The 24,294-nt window shown below is 44.7% G+C and overlaps 1 protein-coding gene across 1 annotated transcript in view; it reads right to left on the bottom strand.

Annotated features, from left to right (window-relative positions):
* The window catches only part of SV2A (synaptic vesicle glycoprotein 2A), a 187,088-nt gene that overhangs the window by 55,683 nt on the left and 107,111 nt on the right, over nt 1-24,294 (bottom strand). The window contains exon 2 of the mRNA XM_077259019.1: nt 18,375-19,209. Coding sequence (XP_077115134.1) covers nt 18,375-18,957 — 583 coding nt within the window. The 5' untranslated portion in view covers nt 18,958-19,209. The remainder of the gene's footprint in view (nt 1-18,374; nt 19,210-24,294) is intronic.

Raw genomic sequence — 24,294 nt, 5'->3', positions numbered from 1 at the left:
AACTGTGAACACCTGCCACTGTCAGCCAAACGTGATGTAGTCATTGCTACAAGATACTATTTATTTGATGTGCATACTAATATACACTGTGTTCCAAATTATTATGCAAATAATATTTCCTCATATTTTCTCTAAATTACCTATCTGAATTGCAGTCATTGTTATTTCCCAGTCATCTACTATTCTAGTATAATTGCAATGTTTTGGAACAAACTGCCTATGAAAACAGTATCTTTTTAAAAAAAATAAACACTCAAAATGCATGTTCCAAATTATTATGCACAGCAGAGTTTTCAACATTTTTTTTTTTATTTTGAACAAAAAATGGTCAATTATGAAGTTATAACTTATAAGCATTATCAGCTTATTACAAAATGAAATCAAACAGTTTTCAAGTGAAAACTTTATTCCAGGTGATGTTACATTTCCACATAGGACCCCTTGTTCGAAAGAAGCTTCTGAACTCTCTCGTCCATTGAATTTGTCAGTTTTTGGAGGGTTTCTGCTTCAATTGTTTTGCATGTGGACAGAATACCCTCCCAGAGCTGTTGCTTAGATGTGAACTGCCTCCCGCCATCATAGACACTCCTTTTGATGATGCTCCAGAGGTTCTCAATGGGGTTGAGGTCAGGGGAAGATGGTGGCCACACCATAAGATTGTCCTCTTTTATGCCCATAGCAGCCAGAGATGCAGATGTGTTTTCTGCAGCATGAGACGGTGCATTATCATGCATGAAAATGATCTTGCTGCGGAAAGCACGGTTCTTCCTCTTGGACCATGGCAGGAAGTGTTGTTTTAGAAACTCCACATAGATTATGGAGTTCATCTTTACCCCTTCAGGGATCATAAAGGGGCCAACAATCTCTCTCCCCATGATTCCAGCCCAAAACATTACTCCACCTCCTCCTTGTTGGCGCCTTAGCCGTGTTTTCATGGGGTGTCCATCAACCAGCCATCCTCCACTCCATCCATCTGGACCATCGAGCGTTGCACGGCACTCATCGGTGAACAAAACAGTTTGGAAGTCAGTCTTCATGTATCGTTTGGCCCACTGGAGCCGTTTCTGCTTGTGTGCAGTGGATAGAGGTGGTCGACAGGATGGCTTATGCACAGCTGCAAACCTCTGAAGGACCCTGCATCTTGTTGTTCTGGGGACGTTGGAGGCACCAGCAGCTTCAAAAACTTGTCTGCTGCTATGACAAGGCATTTTTGCAGCTGCTCTTTTAACCTTACACAATTGCCTGTTGGAAAGAGTCCTCAATTTTTCCTTATCAGCACGCACACGTGTGTGCTGGGAATCAGCTACATACTTCTTGATTGTGCGATGATCACGATGAAGTGTCTTGGCAATGTTGATTGTAGTCATGCCTTGACCTAAATACTCCACAACTTGTTGCTTCTCAGCAGCCGACACATCCTTTTTCTTTCCCATTTTGGCAAAAAATGTAGGCTGCTTAATAATGTGGAACAGGCTTCTTAAGTAGTCTTGCCATTATTTGGACACACCGGCCAAACTAATTTGCACAGGTATCTGCAATTGCTTTCAGTGATATAAAGAGCCCTGACACACATCACCATCAATGAGTTTAAATGACAAACAAAAAAATTCTAACCTTATCACTCCTAAACACTTTGTGCATAATAATTTGGAACACAGTGTATATTATATTAACCCCTTCATGACCCAGCCTATTTTGGCCTTAATGACCTTGCCGTTTTTTGCAATTCTGACGTGTCCCTTTATGAGGTAATAACTCAGGAACGCTTCAACGGATCTTAGCGATTCTGAGATTGTTTTTTCGTGACATATTGGGCTTCATGTTAGTGGTAAATTTAGGTCGATAATTTCTGAGTTTATTTGTGAAAAAAATGGAAATTTGGCGAAAATTTTGAAAATTTCGCAATTTTTACATTTTGAATTTTTATTCTGTTAAACCAGAGAGTTATGTGACACAAAATAGTTAATAAATAACGTTTCCCACATGTCTACTTTACATCAGCACATTTTTGGAAACTAATTTTTTTTTTGCTAGGAAGTTATAAGGGTTAAAATTTGACCAGTGATTTCTCATTTTTACAACAAAATTTACAAAACCATTTTTTTTAGGGACCACCTCACATTTGAAGTCATTTTGAGGGTTCTATATGGCTGAAAATACCCAAAAGTGACACCATTCTAAAAACTGCACCCCTCAAGGTGCTCAAAACCACATTCAATAAGTTTATTAACCCTTCAGGTGTTTCACAGCAGCAGAAGCAACATGGAAGTAAAAAATGAACATTTAACTTTTTAGTCACAAAAATGATCTTTTAGCAACAATTTTTTTTATTTTCCCAAGGGTAAAAGGAGAAACTGGACCACGGACGTTGTTGTCCAATTTGTCCTGAGTACGCTGATACCTCATATGTGGGGGTAAACCACTGTTTGGGCGCACGGCAGGGCTCGGAAGGGAAGGAGCGCCATTTGACTTTTTGAATGAAAAATTGGCTCCAATCTTTAGCGGACACCATGTCGCGTTTGGAGAGCCCCCGTGTACCTAAACATTGGAGCTCCCCCACAAGTGACCCCATTTTGGAAACTAGACCCCCCAAGGAACTTATCTAGAAGCATAGTGAGCACTTTAAACCCCCAGGTGCTTCACGAATTGATCCGTAAAGATGAAAAAGTACTTTTATTCACAAAAAAATTATTTTAGCCTCAATTTTTTCATTTTCACATGGGCAACAGGATAAAATGGATCCTAAATTTTGTTGGGCAATTTCTCCTGAGTACACCGATACCTCACATGTGGGGGTAAACCACTGTTTGGGCACATGGTAAGGCTCGGAAGGGAAGGAGCACCATTTGACTTTTTGAATGAAAAATTATCTCCATCGTTAGCGGACACCATGTCGCGTTTGGAAAGCCCCTGTGTGCCTAAACATTGGAGCTCCTCCACAAGTGACCCCATTTTGGAAACTAGACCCCCCAAGGAACTTATCTAGAGGCATAGTGAGCACTTTAAGCCCTCAGGTGCTTCACAAATTGATCCGCAAAAATGAAAAAGTACTTTTTTTTCACACAAAATTTCTTTTAGCCTCAATTCTTTCATTTTCACATGGGCAACAGGATAAAATGGATACTAAAATTTGTTGGGCAATTTCTCCTGAGTACGCCGATGCCTCATATGTGGGGGTAAACCACTGTTTGGGTGCACGGCAAGGCTCGGAAGGGAAGGAGCGCCATTTGACTTTTTGAATGGAAAATTAGCTCCAATCGTTAGCGGACACCATGTCGAGTTTGGAGAGCCCCTGTGTGCCTAAACATTGGAGCTCCCCCACAAGTGACCCCATTTTGGAAACTAGACCTCCCAAGGAACTAATCTAGATGTGTGGTGAGCACTTTGAACCCCCAAGTGCTTCACAGAAGTTTATACCGCATAGCCGTGAAAATAAAAAATAATTTTTCTTTCCTCAAAAATGATTTTTAGCCCAGAATTTTTTATTTTCCCAAGGGTAACAGGAGAAATTGGACCCCAAATGTTGTTGTCCAGTTTGTCCTGAGTACGCTGATACCCCATATGTGGGGGTAAACCACTGTTTGGGCGCACGGCAGGGCTCGGAAGGGAAGGCACGCCATTTGGCTTTTTGAATGGAAGATTAGCTCCAATCATTAGCGGACACCATGTCGCGTTTGGAGAGCCCCTGTATGCCTAAACATTGGAGCTCCCCCACAAGTGACCCCATTTTGGAAACTAGACCTCCCAAGGAACTAATCTGGATGTATGGTGAGCACTTTGAAACCCCAAGTGCTTCACAGAAGTTTATAACGCAGCGCCATGAAAATAAAAAATAATTTTTCTTTTCTCAAAAATGATTTTTTAGCCCACAATTTTTTATTTTCCCATGGGTAACAGGAGAAATTGGACCCCAAAAGTTGTTGTACAGTTTCTCCTGAGTACGCTGATACCCCATATGTGGGGGTAAACCACTGTTTGGGCACAAGTCAGGGCTCGGAAGGGAGGTAGTGACGTTTTGAAATGCAGGCTTTGATGGAGTGTTCTGCGTGCGTCACATTCCATTTGCAGAGCCCCTGATGTGCCTAATCAGTAGAAACCCCCCACAAGTGACCCCATTTTGGAAACTAGACCCCCCAAGAAACTTATCTAGATATGTGGTGAGCACTTTGAACCCCCAAGTGCTTCACAGAAGTTTACAACGCAGAGCTGTGAAAATAAAAAATCATTTTTCTTTCCTTAAAAATGATGTTTTAGCAAGCAATTTTTTATTTTCCCAAGGGTAACAGGAGAAATTGGACCCCAATAGTTATTGCCCAGTGTGTCCTGAGTACACTGATACCCCATATGTGGGGGTAAACCACTGTTTGGGCACAAGTCAGGGCTCGGAAGGGAGGTAGTGACGTTTTGAAATGCAGGCTTTGATGGAGTGTTCTGCGTGCGTCACATTCCATTTGCAGAGCCCCTGATGTGCCTAAACAGTAGAAACCCCCACAAGTGACCCCATTTTGGAAACTAGACCCCCCAAGAAACTTATCTAGATATGTGGTGAGCACTTTGAACCCCCAAGTGCTTCACAGAAGTTTACAACGCAGAGCCGTGAAAATAAAAAATAATTTTTCTTTCCTTAAAAATGATGTTTTAGCAAGCAATTTTTTATTTTCCCAAGGGTAACAGGAGAAATTGGACCCCAATAGTTGTTGCCCAGTTTGTCCTGAGTATGCTGGTACCCCATATGTGGGGGTAAACCACTGTTTGGGCGCACGTCGGGGCTCGGAAGGGAGGGAGCACCATTTGACTTTTTGAACGCAAGATTGGCTGGAATCAATGGTGGCGCCACGTTGCGTTTGGAGACCCTTGATGTGCCTAAACAGTGGAAACCCCTCAATTCTAACTCCAACACTAACCCCAACACACCCCTAACCCTAATCCCAACCCTAACCCCAACACACCCTTAACCCTAATCCCAACTCTAGCCATAACCCTAATCACAATCCAACCCCAACACACCCCTAACCACAACCCTAACCCTAATCCCAACCCTAACCCTAATCCCAACCCTAACCCCAACCCTAACCACAACTTTAACCCCAACACACCCCTAACCCTAACCATAACCCTAACCACAAGCCTATTCTTAATCCTATTTCCAACCCTAGCCCTAATTCCAACCCTAACTCTAATTCCAACCCTAACCCTAAGGCTATGTGCCCACGTTGCGGATTCGTGTGAGATTTTTCCGCACCATTTTTGAAAAATCCGCAGGTAAAAGGCACTGCGTTTTACCTGCGGATTTACCGCGGATTTTCAGTGTTTTTTATGCGGATTTCACCTGCGGATTCCTATTGAGGAACAGCTGTAAAACGCTGCGAAATCCGCACAAAGAATTGACATGCTGCGGAAAATACAGCGCAGCATTTCCGCGTGGTATTTTCCGCACCATGGGCACAGCGGATTTGGTTTTCCATAGGTTTACATGGTACTGTAAACCTGATGGAACACTGCTATGAATCCGCAGCGGCCAATCCGCTGCGGATCCGCAGCCAAATCCGCACCGTGTGCACATAGCCTAATTCTAATGCTAACCCTAGTTCTAACCCTAACCCTACCCCTAACCCTAACCCTACCCCTAACCCTAACCCTAGTTCTAACCCTAACCCTAGTTCTAACCCCAGTGGAAAAAAAAAATATTTTCTTTATTTTATTATTGTCCCTACCTATGGGGGTGATAAAGGGGGGGGGTCATTTACTATTTTTTTATTTTGATCACTGTGATAAGTTTACCACAGTGATCAAAATGTACATGGAACGCATCTGCCGACCGGCAGATTCGGCGGGCGCACTGCGCATGCGCCCGCGATTTTGGAAGATGGCGGCGCCCAGGGAGAAGACGGACCGACTTCGGGAGGCTCGGTAAGTATGAGGGGGTGGTGGGGGGGGTGGATCGGAGCACAGGGGGGGGGATCGGAGGACGGGGGAGCGGACAGGAGCACGGGGGAGCGGACATGGGGACGGAGGGGGGTACCGGACAGAACGGAGGACTGGGGAGGAGATCGGGGGCGGTGGGGGGGGCAGAACATGATTTCCAGCCATGGCAGATGCTATTGCAGCATCGGCCATGGCTGGATTGCAATATTTCACCATTTTCATAGGTGAAATATTGCAAATTGCTCTGATTGGCTGTTGCACTTTCAACAGCCAATCAGAGCGATCGTAGCCACGTGGGGGCCATAACTTTTATATTTGGTCAATATGGCCATGTAAGGGCTTGTTTTTTGCGAGAAGACAAGTTTTACTTTCGAACAACACCATTGGTTTTAACATATTGTGTACTGGATAACAGGAAAAAAAAAATTCAAGTGCGGTGAAGTTGCAAAAAAAAAGTGCAGTTCCACAGTTTGTTTGTTTGTTTTTTACCATGCTCACTAAATGCTAAAACTGACCTGCCATCATGATTCTCCAGGTCATTACGAGTTCAAAGACACCAAACATGTCTAGGTTCTTTTTTATTTTTAAGTGGTGAAAAAAAAAATCCAAAATTTATTTAAAAAAAAAAAAATGGCGTCATTTTCCGAGACCTGTAGCGCCTCCATTTTTTGTGATCTGGGGCGGTGATGGCTTATTTTTTGAGCGCTGAGCTGGTGTTTTACAATTTTGGTGCAGATACAATGTTTTGATCTCCCGTTATTGTATTTTATTGCACTGTAGCGGCGACCAAAAAATTGTAATTCTGGCGTATTTTTTTCTCATTACACCGTTTAGCGATCGAGTTAATTTTTTTTTATATTGACAGATTGGGCGATTCGATACCAAATATGTGTATATTTGATTTTTTTTTATTGTTTTGTTTTTGAATGAGGGAAAAAGGGGTGATTTGAGCTTTTACATATTTTTATTTTTTTATATTTTTAAAAACTTTTTTTTTACTTTTTGCATGCTTCAATAGTCTTCATGGGAGACTAGAAGCTGCAGTACTTTGATCGCCTCTGCTACACACAGGCGATGGTCAAAGCAGAAATGCTCACTTGCTATGCGTGCCGTCTGCTGCAGACCTCTGGTTGTCATGCTGATCATGTCACGGGGTCACCGATGGGTGGAGCCAGTGACGCTGCATTTACTGGTTAACAGCTGCGGGTGGATCGTGATTCAATCCATGGCTGTATTGCTCAGCTGTCATGTGCCCAGGAAAGGTGAGGGTTTCGGCGCTAAGCAAGGATTCTGACATGTGCGTATTATTATGGCACATGTCGAAAAGGGGTTAATAGCCAGGGTAGGGCTGACGTTAGATAAATATGTGGTTTAATGCCATCTATGTGATGTCATGAGATTCCTGGTATAGCATTTTCAAGGTCCCTACTTTCTTTCAGTGAATATGCTGCTTCTTATTTCCATCGATGTTTTCATAGAAATTAGATATTTTACAGCGAAAGTTTAGAAAATCCTCTCCTTAGATGAATACATCAGCAGAGTAAATTTATCTCATGTATTGAAAGTTTACCACAATAAAATAAACAGTATGAGTCTACACTGTATGTAATTTTAGCAAACCTTCAGTTGTGTAGTCTCTAGATGTAAAAAAGATTGTGTCTATTCACTGACAACAAACACAGACCTTGAAAACCTAAGCATTTGCTACCATTTTATCCAGGATGACCTCTCCAGACAGCTATAGATAGTGACTGGAGCGGTAGTGAGTGTTTGCGACCAACCCTCTTAGGCCGGTTTCACACGTCAGTGGCTCCGGTACGTGAGGTGACAGTTTCCTCACGTACCGGAGACACTGACACACGTAGACCCATAAAAATCAATGCATCTGTTCAGATGTCATTGATTTTGTGCGGACCGTGTGCGGACCGTGTCTCCGTGTGCCAAACACGGAGACATGTCAGTGTTCGTGGGAGCGCACGGATTACACGGACCCAATAGAGTCAATGGGTCCGTGTAAAACACGCACCTCACACGGACATTCTCCGTCTGGGGTCCGTGTGGCGTGCCGGAGACAGCGCTACAGTAAGCGCTGTCCCCCCCCACATGGTGCTGAAGCCGCCATTCATATGTTCCCTGTAGCAGCGTTTGCTACAGAGAAAATATGAATGATAGTGTTTAAAATAAAGATCCATGTGTCCGCCGCCCCCCCACCCCCTGTGCGCCCCCCCGCTGGTCAGAAAATACTTATCCGGGTCCCCCGTCGGCTGTCGCTCCTTCCTGGTCTGGCCGCGCCTCCTACTGTATGCGGCCGATTACACTCATGAATATGTGGCTCCACCTCCAATAGGGGCGGAGCCGCCTATTCATGAGTGTAAATGAGCGGCCCCACGTGACCGCATACAGTAAGCCGCGGCCAGACCAGGAAGGAGCGACTGCCGACGGGGGATCCGGGTAAGTATTTTCTGACCAGCGGGGGGGGCGCACAGGGGGTGGGGGGGCGGCGGACACATGGATCTTTATTTTAAACACTATTCTTCATATTTTCCCTGCAGCAAACGTTGCTGCAGGGATGATATGAATCGCAGCTTCAGCACCATGCAGAGTGGGTACCACACGCTCCGTGTGGTACCCACTCGCCATACGGGCGGCACACGTGTGCCGCAGGTATGGCCTCCGTGAGTTCCCAGGCACACGGACACGGATAACTCCGGTACCGATTTATTCCGGTACCGGAATTATCTGGACGTGTGGGTCAGCCCTTAGGGTATGTTTACACGGTCAGTACGCGCTGCGGATTGGATGCTGCGTTCATCCGCAGCATCAAATCCGCTGCGTTCAGATGTTACAGCATAGTGGATGGGATTTGAAGAAATCCCATCTCCACTATGCATGCAGGGACACCCGCGGCTTCCCTGCGTATACGCACATGCAGCGCGTCTTTCTAGACCGCAGACTGTCTATTTATCTTGCGGAGACGCTCTGTCTCCACAAGATCAATATCACCGTCCAATGTATAGGACGCGGTTGCAGCGCCCCAGGGTCCTGGTCGTTGCAGTAATGTCATTCTCCTCTAGGGGGGAGTGATATTACGTTTGGAGGCAAAGAAGTACAACTGAATCCAGGTATCACAAACATGCAACACATTTCGCACTCCAGGCCACCAGGGGGAGCTCTGCTCCTATTTATTAGGGCACTCCTCACACTTCGGTAAAACTGGTTGCCTGGGGAGGACGTTAGTGAGTTGCTGGCTGAGCTTCGCTCAGTTAGTTGGTCCCTGACAGGGGTGGGATCCTGTCAGAGATAGAGACAGAAGGACATGGAGCTGTGCCTGCCCTAAGTGCGGCAGCTTCTAGATAGAGACATTGAAGGAGAACTGTATTGTAGAGAGGGTGAAGAAGTCATAGCAAAGGAGTGGATATCAGAGGAGTTCTGCCCTACACAGGCTGCCTCCTTCTGAGGCGCAGGATCTCAGTAGCCGGAACACCGAGGTAGCAACGATCCTTTATGCCTTGCTCCAGAGACCGGCAGGACAGATAATTTCATGTTACCTGTCCGCTCCTACACCCAGGAGGCAAGGTGGCACCCTTTAGAGGCTGGGGCATGATAGAGTCCTTGTCAAACGCCTCAAGCCACCGGTCATACGGGTTTGTTCTATCCATCTAGGGGACAGAGAGAGAAACATAACACCTTCAACATCTGTGAGGACCTTATGAGACGCTTAGCAGTAAGGTACTAGAGGAAGGCTACTGATTTCTACCTGGACAAGGGGACTCTGGATTTGCCTCCAAACCAGCCGGACTCTGCCTGCCCTGTGGTCTGGTGCCCTGGACTGTGGATGCTGAAGCCTTCAGTAAAGGTAAAGAGACTGCAACCTTGTGTCCTCGTTCTTCACTGCGCCTCTCACCATCCACCATCTACACACTGGGAAGCCCTGGGGATACACTTCACCTGTGGGAAGGTATACCATCTAGCTGCCGTAACATCACCCCAGCGGACCCCTTAAATCAGCGTCGGTCACCCTGACCGAATACCACAGGTGGCGTTACGAACATTTCCCCTTTAAAAAACCTTTCCCTTTTACACAGATGTCCCAGAGGGCCATCGACCAGGTCAGCCACCGTGACATCTCCCATGAACCGAAGGACCTGGTACGAGTATCCCGCTGCCCTTGGGGGCGCTCCGCAGTGATTCCGCATGGTTCAACGAACACATGCGGAATCACTAGCATTCAAAAGACGGCAGCGCTTTGGTCGGAGCGGACATGTGCTGTGCCCAAAGCGCTGCAGGTTTCTGCCCATGGAAACATACCCTAATACGCAGTGTGAGGCAGTGAGGGGAATCTTATACGAGGGTCCTTATGTGTCCCCCAGGATGCGCATAAAAGCATACTAAACCTGCTAGAGTGCATTGCAATTACAGCCACAGCTCTGGTTACAATGCAAAATAAAAGAGAATGTGGACTTGGTTAAGCTATTTGACCAAGTCAGATGTATGAAAACCCGACATCGGCTTTTATTTTTGGAGAGATCTGTAGGATGGTAGTGGGGCAGATCTCTCCCTCCATTCTGGGTCTTGGGAGTGGCCCATGTCCACAATTCCCATTTAAACTTTCAGTTAGGGTATGTGCACACGTTGCAGATTTCCTGCGGATCCGCAGCGTTTTTTGCCTTGTAGAAATGCTGCAGATCCGCAAGTGATTTACAGTACAATGTAAATCAATAGGAAAAAAAATGCTTTGCTAATGGTGCAGAAAATTCCATGTGGAAATGCTGTGGATTAAAAGTAGTGGCATGTCACTTCTTTTGTGCAGATCTGCAGCATTTTTGTACCCATTCCATTATAGAAATCCGCAGGGGTAAAAAACGCAGTAAATCCGCAGCAAATCCGCACAAAATTCGTCCAAAAAAAATGTCAAATCAGCACCTGCGTTTTCTGCCAAGAGATACAGAATCCGCACAAAAAATTGCTGAGGCTAATCCGCAACATGTGCACATAGCCTTAAGGTTTGGGTGTGTCAGTTTTTGGTTTGCAAGCATGAGCCCAGGAGGCTCTGTGCAGGACAAAGCAAAGCCATTGACTCACCCCCCAGGTTTATGGCAACTGATTTGTTATGGACAATCCAGCTGCAAACCAGAGGATAAAGTTTGAGTTATTTTTGTAAGTTACCAAAATAAAGACGTGTAAGGTGAACTAACCTGGGTCACTTCCTCTTTACTACACTGTCGTCAAAGCCTTACATATGGTGGAGAATGTGGGCAGTGTGAACTAAGGCATACCCCAAAGAAAGCTGCATGTCCGTAATTAAGCCTGAAAAGTTTCAAGTCAGTCCTGTGGACCATATGGAGGAGCTAATAAAGTAGTTGTTCTCACCCAACAGCAGCTGCTGCAGTTTCAGAAACAGCAGCAGGATCTGTACCAGCAGCAGACTAACAGCAAGAAGCGCCCCCACCACCGACCCTGGTCCGTCCCGAGGCCTGGGACAAAGTCAGGGCAACGCTGAGGAAAATTAGTCCGGAAGACGACCTGGAAGCCTTCTTCACTTTCTTCGAAAGAACCAACGGACAGGTGAACTTGCCAGTGGGCTGAAATGGTGGCCCTGTTCCTGATGGAAGATACCCAGAAGGAATACTTTGATCTCAGCTGAGAGGATGCTTGCGGCTATAAACGCCTCAAAAATGAGATCCTTGTCTGAATGGGCGTTAATACATATGTACAGGTGCAGCAGGTGGAGGCTGTTATGGACCTGGTGGTTAGGTGCACCAGGAATGACCTGATAGTTAAACACGCAATCGGGACGAGCTCTGGGGAAATGGGAACTCTGCTGACCGCAAACCCTACTCCTATCAACACAACTAGAAATAGCCGTGGAGCGCGCCTGACTCTGCCTAGACGCCTCTTCACAGCCTAAGAGCTAACTACCCCTAAAGAAAGGAAACAAAGCCTCACTTGCCTCAGAGAAATTTCCCCAAAGGTAAAAGCAGCCCCCACAAGTATTGACTGTGAGTTAAGAGGAAATCACAAACACAGGATGAAATAGGCTTTAGCAAAGAGAGGCCAGTCTAACTAAACAGATTGAGGATAGAAAAGGGATCTTTGCAGTCAACACAACAAACTACAAAAACCACGCAGAGTGTGCAAAAAATACCCCCTGCACCGACTCACGGTGCGGTGGTGCCACTCTGCACCCCCAGAGCTTCCAGCTAGCCAGGCAGTTTCATGATAGCAAGCTGGACTAGAACTTAGCAAGAAAAACCATAAGTAACAAATGAACAAGCCGGAACTTAGCTTTTGCTGGAGTAGTCAGGTCCTCAGAAAGATCCAGGAGAGATCTGAACCAGTACTAGAACATTGACAGCTGGCATGGAGTAATGATCTGAGTGGAGTTAAATAGAGAATCCAGCCTAGCCCTAAACGAGGGCAGGTGGGGAAGGAATCTCAGAACCAGCAGCTCCACTCACAGCCACCAGAGGGAGTCCACGGACAGAACTCACCGAAGTACCATTCATGACCACAGGAGGGAGTTCGAGAACGAAATTCACAACAGGAGGCACAACCCTTTAGGTGTCTGTCATTTGACTTATTGGATCTGGTAAAAAAAATTGCTGCAGCCTGAGACCTTGACCCCCAACCCAGATGATAGAGAGGCTGGTCGACCAACTTGTGAGAGCTCTGCCAGCAGCCATATAGCATTGGGTGGGGCAAGGGGACCCGGGCAACCTAAACCAGGTAGATAACTAGATCAAGTCTTATATGGCCACTCAGAGCTTCTTATGGGACTCTGTGGCTATAACGCTGACCTCTATAAGCCCAGGAGCCTGGAAAAGGGACACAATCCTGTACTGGGGTCAGTTAGAACCAAGCCCATACTGAGAGGGTACCCCGGAGTGAGGGTGGCAGGAGACCAGTTTCCCCCAAACCGGTCTTGTTGACTAGTTGTACCACCGCTATCAGATGCCAAGGGCCAGGACATGTAACTGCTAACTGCCCTTTGACTGCTGAACCCATAGACTGCGGATGTATCAACGTATCCCCAGGCCATCTACATCGTGGATACAGGTGCGCGTCAATGGACTTGGGCAGGGGCTCTCTCTTGTACTAAAGGAGCCTAATGACACTTGTCAATGGGTCGTTGATCTCTGGGTTAGAACCCACTGGGGGAAAAGTCGAGGCAATTTGTATAAATGGCGAACTCCACGAGTGTCCAACCGCGGTATGGGGAGGTTATACATGTGGTAGGAGTGGGGACTACTCTTTCTTATAGGACTGTTTTGGGAAGAGACTTGCCCCTGTTCTTGTCCCTGTGGGGGAGTAAAATGAACCCTCCTAGGGTAAATGTCTGTCTGGGCGTGGAACCCGAAGATCCCGAGTCAGGGATACCTGCTGTAGGGGTCACCCTCGTAGGGAAAGAGTGTAAACCCGACATGTTTTCCCTAGAGGTGTTGGCAGGAGAGGTCGAGGAGACCACGTTGATCCCGGAGTTAGAAGTATCCCGGGGGACGATTGGGACAGCCCATCTGCAGGATCCCATTCTGACCTGGGAATGGGAAAGGGTGTTACTCAAGATAAGAGTTCGACAACATGTTCGGGATTTTGAAAAAGCTAAAGATGTTGAGGACCCCTTGACTCCTAAGACAATCCCACGTCATTTTAGGCAATACCACAACTGCTGTACTCAGGATTTTAGGCTCAAAGGAATTGATCAGATTGACATGGGTCCAAGAGGAGGAGATTTGGGAAGAGCTTTGGCGCAGTTAGAGAGGCGATGAATATTCCGTCTAGGTACCATTTCCCCCCATGGCCTTAATGAGACCACTGGTTTTGGGGCTTTTCTTTAATCATTTTGGGATATGGAAATATATAGGTATCCCTATTTTGTGAAGTTTCATGGGGTTTGTTTCAAGGGAATAAAAGGACACCCCTGGAAGAAGCGTTAAGCGAAACGGCGTAGGGGTTCGGGCCATGTGGCTGTCCTGGTCTAAACTTTGGATCCCTTTAAACTTTAAAGTTCCAGATGATCTAATTCCTTTCTTTTATCCTCACAAATGCTATGCTCTTGATTATGCTCATAATATACCACTGAATGTAAGCTACTGTGAGTTGCTGTGATCTACAGTGGGTACGGAAAGTATTCAGACTCTTTTATATTTTTCACTCTTTGTTTCATTGCAGCCATTTGGTAAATTCAAAAAAGTTCATTTTTTTCACATTAATGTACACTCTGCACCCCTTCTTGACTGAAAAAAAGCAGAAATGTAGAAATTTTTGCAAATTTAATAAAAAAGAAAAACTGAAATATTACATGGTCATAAGTATTCAGACCCTTTGCTCAGACCCTCATATTTAAGTCACATGCTGTCCATTTCCTTGTGATCCTCCTTGACATGGTTCTACTCCTTTATTGGAGTCCACCTGTGTTTAATTAAACTGATAGGACTTGATTTGGAAAGGCACACTCCTGTCTATATAAGACCTCACAGCTCACAGTGTATGTCAGACCAAATGAGAATCATGAGGTCAAAATTTTGCTGGAATCACTTTGTATCTCTGTACAAGAGTACTATAGATGTCAGAGGTAGTGCATTTAATCATGTTTTGAGTGTCTAGCATTTCACTCTTCTTGGACCCCCCCTTTTTTTTAACTATATTCTCAGAACTGCCCGGCTGCACATCTGTAATGCACAAAGTCATTGTCACTGAGCCTTGGGTAAGGGTGTGAATGAAACTGTACCATGCACCAAAGGCTGAGGTGACACAAATGCTCCAGCTAGGAGTTACTGAGGAGTCTAGGAGTGGGTGGGCTAGTCCCATTGTATTGATTCCAAAGCTGGACTGATCATTGCGATTTTGTAACGATTTCCAGAAATTGAAAGGATTGTGAGAATGTAACCTTTATCCAATGCCACTGTTGGATGAGTTGATTGAGAGACTGAGGCAGGCCCAGTACTTCACAATGCTCTATCTGGCCAAGGTTTACTGACGGTGAAAGAAAAAGACCGCCTTCATTACACCGGAAGACGGTCTCTATCACTATGTCGTCTTGCCTTTTGGGTTACATGGTGCTCCGGCCACGTTCCAGAGGTTGATGGACATAGTTTTAGAGTCCCATCAGAAGAATGCATCAGTATGCAGTGATATTATCATCTTTAGTACTGACTGGCATAACCACTTGTCCCAGGTGCAAGCAGTAGTGGATTTTCTCCAAGCAACGGGCTTGACAGTGAACCCAAAAAATGTGCAGTAGATCTTGAGGAAGCCCAGTACTTGATGTACGTCATTGGCCGGGGGTTATCAAACCTCAAATAAACCAAATAAACAAAATTGAGGCCATTCAAACCTGGCCCCAGCCTCTTACTGCAAGACACGTAAGAGCTTTCCTCAGCATTATTGGGTATTACTGATGATTTATACCTAATTTTGCAGGGAGATCTGCACCCCTGACCTATCTCTTAAAGGAAAGGAAATTGGTCATGGTTCGGTGGAACCCTCAGGCAGAGAAAGCATTCCAGTCCATGAAGTTGGCGTTGGGCAGACAGCCCGTGCTCACCAGTCCCAAATTCAAGAAGGCTTTATCGTGCAAACGGATGCATCTGAGGTAGGCCTAGGAGCGGTTCTGTCACAGGAGGTGAATGGAGAAGAACATATTATCACCTACTTGAGCAGAAAAAAATTATAGCGTAGTGGAGATGGAGTACTTGGCCATTAAGTGGGCCTTGGAGTCAATATGTTATGGGTTTTATTTTTGGAGAGGTCTGCAGGATAGTAGTTGGGCAGATCTTTCCTTTCACTCCGGGTCTTGGGATAGGCCCATGTCCACGATTCACATTTAAACATCCATAAAGTTTGGGTGTGTCAGTTTTTGATTTGCAAGCATGAGAGCAGGAGGCTCTGTGAGACAAAACACAGGCAAGAGCCAGAGAAAGCAAAGCCATTGACTCACCAACTAGTATAACGGCGAAGCAGTCGCCCACAGCAACAGATTTGATAATCAGCTGTTATGGATGATCCAGCTGTGAACCGGAGGACAGTTTGAGGTATGTTTGTAAGTTGCCAAAATAAAGATTTTTAAGTTGGACTAACCTGGGTCACTGCCTCTTTACCACACAGTCGTGAAAGTAGTTGCATTACAACAGTGAATAGAACAGTAGTGAGCATGTGCGACCACCTCTCCTTTAGACAGTTGCTGGAGCAGTGGTGAGCATTTGCTACCACCTCTTCCAGAGATGGTGACCCGAGTGTTAGTGAGTGTGTACGACCACCTCTCCTACAGACAGTGACTGGAGCAGTAGTGAGTGTGTGTGACCACCTCTTCTATAGACAGTGACTGGGGCAGTAATGAGCATTGGTAACCACCTCTCCTGTAGACTGTTAGTGAGGCGATAGTGAGCGTGTGCGACCACGGAGAATGGAGCGGTAGCGAGCATGTGTGACCACTTCTCCTACAGAAGGTGACTGGAGCAGTAGTAAGCATGTACGACCTCCACTCATATAGACAGTGACCAGAGTGTTAGAGAGTGTGTGTGACCACCTCTCCTATAGACGGTGGATGGGGCAGTAATGAGCGTATGTGACCACCTCTCCTATAGAGGGTGACCAGAGTGTTAGAGAGTTTGTGTGACCAGCTCTCCTATATATGGTGACTGGAGCAGTGGTCACACATGCTCACTACTACTCCATTCACACTGGAGACTTTGGATCTTCTCATGTTTTGTTATGGTCGGATGCCTGGTGATAACATCTTTATCAATTATCCTATGGATAGGTTAAAAGTTTATTTACAGGTCACCAGACCATGGTTATCTTTTGAGGATTTATTCCAAAAAAGGCACCACCCTTCATATTCTATGTGATTTTTTTCAGCACAGCCTCATCCCCATTAATTGAGCTGAAGTGCAGTACTATACACAGCCCATTTACAACAGGGGCACTGTTTCTGAAATAAAGCAGCCGTGATTCTAGAAAATTACTAGAAAACTCCTTTAAAAAATATTTATTATGCTTATTATTTATGCTTGAAATCAATTAATGCTGAGCTCACATCAAAGCCGACTTTATCCTTTGATTTTCAGCCCATGCTCGTACATTGTGCTGAGCGACACCACCGTAACCAATAATTCAATGAGCTGCTTTCCTACTGAGCTGCGAGAAAAGAGACTGACTTCTCACCACCTCCCTTGTATCTGCCATCGCCGCCACTGCATACGACCTGAAACCTTTGCGGAAATATATGGGGGAGGGGGTTATGAATGTCTACTCTGTGAAAGGATATCAGGACCTCCGCAGTAAAAAAAAAAATGATCGATGAAGAAAGCTGTTTGTCATAGAGATTTCTAACGGATCAATGGATTTCCTCCTCTTGGGAGCTCAGAATTGTAGATCTCCTAGAAAGGATCTGAAGGTCGTTTGAAGGAGACTGTGCAAGAAGTGGCGCCGTGGGAATTCAGCCTCATTACTGGCAATGATGATTTATGTTTTATGCTTCTATCCCCATCAGAATACGTACTGGAGGTAGAGAACGAGTGTGTTTTATATGTGATTTAAAGGGGCTGCCCAGTTTAGAGAACCCATTTGTATATTCAACTAGGGAGTTAAAGTGGTTGCAGGGTGCTGCATAAAAAAAATAAAATAATGTATTTTTATGTGTATTGGCACTGCTTCTCTTCCCTCTTCTGGCCTTGTGACATAAATAATGTCACGTAACAGCTGCAGCCAATCAAGAGCCTCTGATCGGGTTCAGAATTCTGTTAGAGCGGAAGAAACAATGTTCTTCTCCTTCAAGGTCAAACAGGGGGACACTGGGCTCAGACTGTAGGACCAGCATCAGGACAGGAGGAAAATATATATATTTTTTATTTTAAACATCATTAATAATTGATTATCCCTTTAATATTTTGGGATCTTTTATTTAGGATTTTCATCTGCTGGCCACAATGGAAAGTATTTACAAAGAGCGTCTTTCGCTGTGGATGTCCTGTCCTGGATTACCCAGACAACCCATTAATATAAATGGACCCTGTGTGAAACCAATATTCCCCTGCGATGGCTCTGCAGGGAAACTAAACAGGTTTTGTCACATACTACAGCCTATCACTGCAATCCAGCAGGAAGACACTTATTGTTAATTGACCCCTTAAAAACAAAAAAGGAATACAATCTAAAATCCATTTCTATTATTTTTTTGAATTCTGAGGGTTTCATTAAACAAGACTTACCTCAACATTTTAACCTTTAAAAATTACTTTTAGATGCTCTACTTTGCAAACAGCCTCACCTAAAATAGTTAAATTCCTTAATGACCATTAATACACCTATATACGGTGGCCCTTTGGGGACATCCGATGTTTTGCAAAATTATTATAGAATATTTCCTATTGCATCTTACAACAGTATTGATTCATTTCCCCCATTATCAGTGCAGTATAATGGACCATGCAGCAGCAGAAGTGACTTACCCAGCATGCCTTTGTTTGAGTCTGACAAACACATGTCCTTCTCCGCACTTGGCAGGACGAACCCGACTACAAAAATTTCTACCCCGTCAGCCATGAGAGCGAGTCCAAGAACAAAATAGAGAGTCCACTGAAATTTTCCATGTCCGCATTCTTGAAGGATCATCTCATATTGTTGGGCCAGCTCTTCCTTGTCCTTCTTTTTCTGACCTTCTAGATCTTCAAAATCTTTAAATTCGGTTACAAGCTGCTGGTTGTCGATGAGGTTGTCCCCTTTCATGGAGTCTGCCCGGGGTATTCCTTGATACTCCCCTTCGTAGATCTCGTCGTCCTCATCGTGGCCTTCAGTGGCATCGCTGGAGCCCCCTTCGTCATCATTTATTGTGTCGCCGCGGTAGTAGCCGTCCTGTGGTTGATAATCGTCATCATCGTCTTCTTCAAACCTAGTGTAGGAGCGTTTTGTGTACTCATCTTGCATCCTGTCAACACCTTTTCCAACCTTCTTGGTCGCATGTTTTTTAACTTCCTTAGCAATGTCTTTGGCCCCTCGTATAAAAGCAGTCCGATCTCTGAATGCTTCATCCATGGTGACCAATTACAAGCCTTTCTAGCCTATTAGGAAAATGTGAATACTATCTATGCTTTTCTTCCAGAATTTTCCAACCTTCTTATTGGGTTCAGCACTTGGCAGGGAGGACAGCTCCTCTTAAGAGACTGTGGCTGAAGAGATGAGCATCCCAGGAGTAGGAAAAGCCGTATATATTCAAAGATTGAGGGTCTCATGTATCCTTATACTTCTCCGCAAAGTAACATCCCAGGAAAGGAGATTTCTTAGCTCCTGAAAAATAAATATATAGCATATCAGTATATGAGGAACATGAATTCACATTAGCTCTCCTCTAGAAGAAGGAAAGCAATTATAAGACAAGGAGCCATGCCACATGAATACATATATGAACCATAACAAAGAGACAACCAACAGCTGTTTCGGGGTTTCTCCTTTTTTCAGTAGGGTACCTGTTGGCTGGGTGAGAGGTCTTTGATATAGGTCTTGGGAGTACTGTTTTTCCTTGTGAGGATCCCTAGTTGGCATAGAAATTCTCCAAAAAGAAAATATACACAAATGTAGACATCTGTTTCAAGGTTCTTACCCCTCATCAGTGCTGGCTGGGTGAAAGGCCTTTAATGTAGATCTAAGGATCACTGATTTTCCTAGTTGGTTTAATTACTCTCCTCCATATAAAAAAAAGGTTCCCACATGTACATATCTGTTTCAAGGTTCTTACCCCTCATCAGCGCAGTGTAGTGTACCAGTTGGCTGGTGAGAGGCCTTTGGGAGTATTGTTTTTCCTTGTGTGGGGATCCCTAGTTGGCTTAGGGAAGCTTCACAAAAAAGAAAAAATATCACATGTAGACACCTCTTTCAAGGTTTGTACTCCTCATCTGCACAGTTGATTGGATGAGAGGCCTTTGATGTAAGTCTACTTGAGGAGAGTATAAACATAAGGGTGAATGACCTCGGGGAGATCAAAACATCCAACACCGCGGAGACACCATCACGTGTTTCTCAATGCAGTGATCCAGAACACTGCCCCCATCCCTAAAGGGAAATATGCAAATGCATGTAGAAAAGCCACGGAGACACCATCACGTGTTTCTCAACGCAAGCAATGAATAGCCAGGTCTTTCACCAGGAAGGAACAACCACGGGAAGGGCAGCATCCAATAAAGGAAAACCACCTATGCCAAAACATGGTATCCATCCACAGACAGCTGTTTCGGGGTATTTGCCCCTCATCAGTGTGGAGTAGGAAACTGGCTATTAGGAGCAGTGCCTGGTGAAAAGACTATAAACATAAGGGTGAATGACCTCGGGGAGATCAAAACATCTTCTTGAGTAGAGTAGTGACAATGCCTTAGTTTTTCTCCAGAAGAAAGCTGTGCCTCTAGTGCCACCTATTGGAAGTAGTTGCAAAAGATAGTGCGAATTGATGGTGCTATTGCGGGTGCTGGACGAGAGGCCTGGGAACCACCTGACAGCATCCCCAGCTCTTTTGAGTAGTCGACCTAATTCAACATGTCAAATCATTCCCATCAGTAACTTAATAAAGAGCAGAAAGCCCCTTTAATCACGCATTGCAACGCAACAAAAGTTACTAGCTTCAGTTCCTCCAAAAGCTAAGTCCAATCAATATCATTAAAGAGGCAGATTTATTTCTTTTGGCAGAGAACTAATTAGTATTTTTTTTTCATTGGGAGCATTGATAAAACATATATTCCCCAAGAGGGAATATGTGTAATATCCATATTTTGACAATTTATTGTTGTTTGGTTGTTTTTTTTTTACAAGTATAGACATAAAATTCCATAAAAAATATATAATTACTACTGTATAGGAGAAGGAAACCAATGCTGGAGAGGATGCACGTACAGATGGCTCCTGGTTGGTGTTTAAACATTTGGCCGCAGTATATTTACCTATTCATTTCAAAACAGGTATAGAAGCTTGAATCCCTCGTATAATGGACGACTTGTTTGGAATCGACGCCGGATGAGTCCAGCAGGTGCGAATTTACCATCTGTGATGTTCACATTATGAGACTATAAACCACAGCCATGTTTTACCCTTCAACGAATCTCCACCCAAACTGTAGACAGTTTTTTAAAACATCACACCTCCCTAAAAATGCAACAACAAGTTGCATATAACACAAAATAGTTCCAAGACAAGTCTTTTATTGTGATGGTATAATTTCCAAATTTCACCTAGCTATATCCCTTTTTTTTATATAGTTCTTCTCCCTTTCAATCTCTACTCAAAAAATTGGATCTATGATGTAATACTAACCTTACACTTCTCCCCACACTAACAATATATCCAGTTGGAAAACTAACCTACGATTTAAAAAAAAAGCCTAAAGATTTAATTTCGTCCTAATTTTCGGAGCTCGATAAATGAATGGGGAGGCAAGCAATTCTCCTCAGCACGTCCGTCTCTGGGAATGCCGGAGGCCAAATCTTGTAATCGCTGGAAATAAGCTGAGTGGAATTCATTTTGCTAGGACTATTCATTATAGCGAGCTAGGAGAGGGTGAAAAATGAAACCGTGCTGTCCCCTACTTGCGCACAACCATGAGCAGGAATGGATGCGGATTTTTAACGACATGTTTTGATACCATATTCAAGAACCATAGTTTTTTTCTATTTTTCCATCAGCATGCCTGTTTGTTTTCAGCGGGACAATAGTTATACATACACAATGGTCAGATATGCGAATATAAATAGTGGTAGTACAAAGATAAGAGTCAGTTACCAGTCAGATGAAAAGCCTGATTTGCGGGGGGAGTGGCTGCCACACGGGAGGCTCGTGGTCCCCTCTGTACCTTGACTTCTTGCCACACGATATGTCGTCTTGACCTCCCCGAATAAAAGCAATAAGCCATACTTTACACAAGCATTATACCTTTTGAGGTCACTCCCCTCCTGCGACCTGGTGTGGCCCTAAATTCCCTCACCTTGCATCTAGCAGCTAAAAACTCCAATACCTAAGATGGGTCATAACTCCTTAATGGACGGTTTTAAGGAGGCAGTTTTGTCGCCATCAGATCCGGCTGTGCATGGGCTCCAAAGGAGGTCTTCCTATAGGAGCTTGGATACTAGCTACAAATGCTTGCAGGAGGATTGTACACTACAACTAAATCCCCCCCTTCCTTCACAGAGGACAATGAGGCGTGCATTATACTGTATGGAGGACTATGGGGTGCAGTATACTATATGAAGGATCATGGAATGCAGTATACTATATGGAGGGCTATGTCAAGGCCATTATAATATTAAGAGTTATATGTGGGTGCCTTTATACTTTATGTAGGGCTATGTGGGGGCCATTATACTGTATGGAAGCAATTATACAGTGTGAAGGTTTGTGTGGCAGCCATTATACTGTTTGGAAGACTAGGAGGGCCATTATACAGTGTGGTGAAGGGTGAGGCCATTGTATATACAGTAGACCTATTATACTGAATAGAGGGCTGTGTGGGGGTAACAGTAGAGTCATCATACCATATGTGTGGAGGGTACTGTGAAATAATTCATTCAGGGTGGATAACATACTGTGTTTAAGGGCACTTTTCTTGGCATCATACTTTATGGGGGCAATGAAAGGGGATTCTAGCGCTTCAGTAGGAGGAACATTACTTTGTAAGGATGACAAAGTTGTGAGATATGCTCTTCTGTGACCCCGCTGAATATGAATTATTAATTTTTTGCTCTTGGGTGGTAGAGTCTAATTAAATGTTCTGCTATGGGGCCCCATGATTTCTATGTATACCCCTGATGTATACAAATGTTTCTAGGGGGATTTCCGCACGCGAGGGCGAAGCATTTGTATCACGGTTAAGCGGGCAGAATTCTACCCCCCTTCATGCTTGAAATGGCTGTTAACAGGAAACAAAAGGTTGTGTTGACCTGTACGATGAGAGAAGCTCGGTTATCAAATCTCTTTGACATTAAGACAATTTATGGTGACTAATTCACTGCCGTGTGTAATAGTAAGCACAATTATATGTACGGGCGTCCTTACCCACTTGTACATGAAAACCAACCGCTGCACTGCCAAAATGTGCCAGAGGGAAGGAAAATGCAAACCACGACCTTTAAAAACGCATCGGACAACATTGTATAAATGAGGATTATTGATTGAGGTAGGACTGTAAGTCTCACCATGCTATTCTTAGTCTCGCTGAGACTTGTAGTCCCTCCATGAATGGCACAGTAATAATATTTATAACAGGGCCCTTGTGCAATTTGTAAGGCTGATGTCGTCCCTACGGCCTCACAGGCTACAGGATCTGGGTGTAGCTGCAACCCCTGCACCCCTTATTGCTACCCCCACAACCCCCCCTTCCCCGGTGGTCATGATCATAAAGTCTTATCCACAATGCTGGTATTTTTAACACACAGCGGATTGGGCATCCTCTGAAATTCGATGCAAAATTTGATGCAAATCAATACGTCATTTGTGGATTGTGATGCAACAACGTCAGTGGGAGATTATTTTTAGGGTATGTCCACAAGAAGTTCACTTTTTAGAATTCAGCATTCCAAAAAGGGTTAATGTTTCCGAAATGCAGACAGAAAATTGTAGAGCGGAGCAGGAGGATGGGGGAGGAGAGGCAGCCTGCAGCCCTCAATGCTGCTCTGTCTCCTTCAATCTTATCTTGCACCGCCAGCCCTTGGTCCCTGCGCAAGAAGCTCCCCTGTGATTCTGCAGGTCCACCCTACAAATACTAGGCACATGGGGAATTAATTCGTTTGTGGCACTAGAGCCGCATCAGCCGCAGTCGTGATCGGACCGCTATGTCTGGGGGCGACCTGAAGGACATATAAGAAAGAGGTGCTTAGGCGAAACTACTGGCTGCACCATACTAAAGTGATGCATACTAGCAGCCTACAACCAGTGGTTACCAGTCATACACCGTTGGTCAAATATAGAACTACAACCTACACAAGATGGCGAGTCGAGACATCACAGAGGTTATAGGAAAATTTGCTGATCCATGGGGTCTGACGTCCCAAAAACAGGGTTCTGAAATAGTCCATTGAATTAGCTATGGCACTGCTTGAGATAGCTAAGTTGGGACAACCCCTCTAATATCGTAGCTTTTGGCAGTAGAATCTGTTATGGCGTGTCCAGACACTTCCTCACGGAAGATGTCAGAGGGAAACGGGGTCCGATCTTTTCTCCTCACATGCTCAGGCGAGCAGAAATAGCAACTAGGAGTCTAGGACTAATTCCACCTTTAAAAGAAAGTTGTGAGGCCACTAGTCAGAAACGTGTCGCTACTAGTGACAAAGGATCCGAAAAATGAAGGTGGACAAGGGGCTATCTACCAGAGTAATAAAAAGATGGTGCTTGTGATGG

This window comes from Ranitomeya variabilis, chromosome 1 (assembly GCF_051348905.1).
Source record: "Ranitomeya variabilis isolate aRanVar5 chromosome 1, aRanVar5.hap1, whole genome shotgun sequence".
Classification (NCBI taxonomy): domain Eukaryota; kingdom Metazoa; phylum Chordata; class Amphibia; order Anura; family Dendrobatidae; genus Ranitomeya; species Ranitomeya variabilis.
This window is presented reverse-complemented; position numbering and strand designations above follow the sequence as displayed.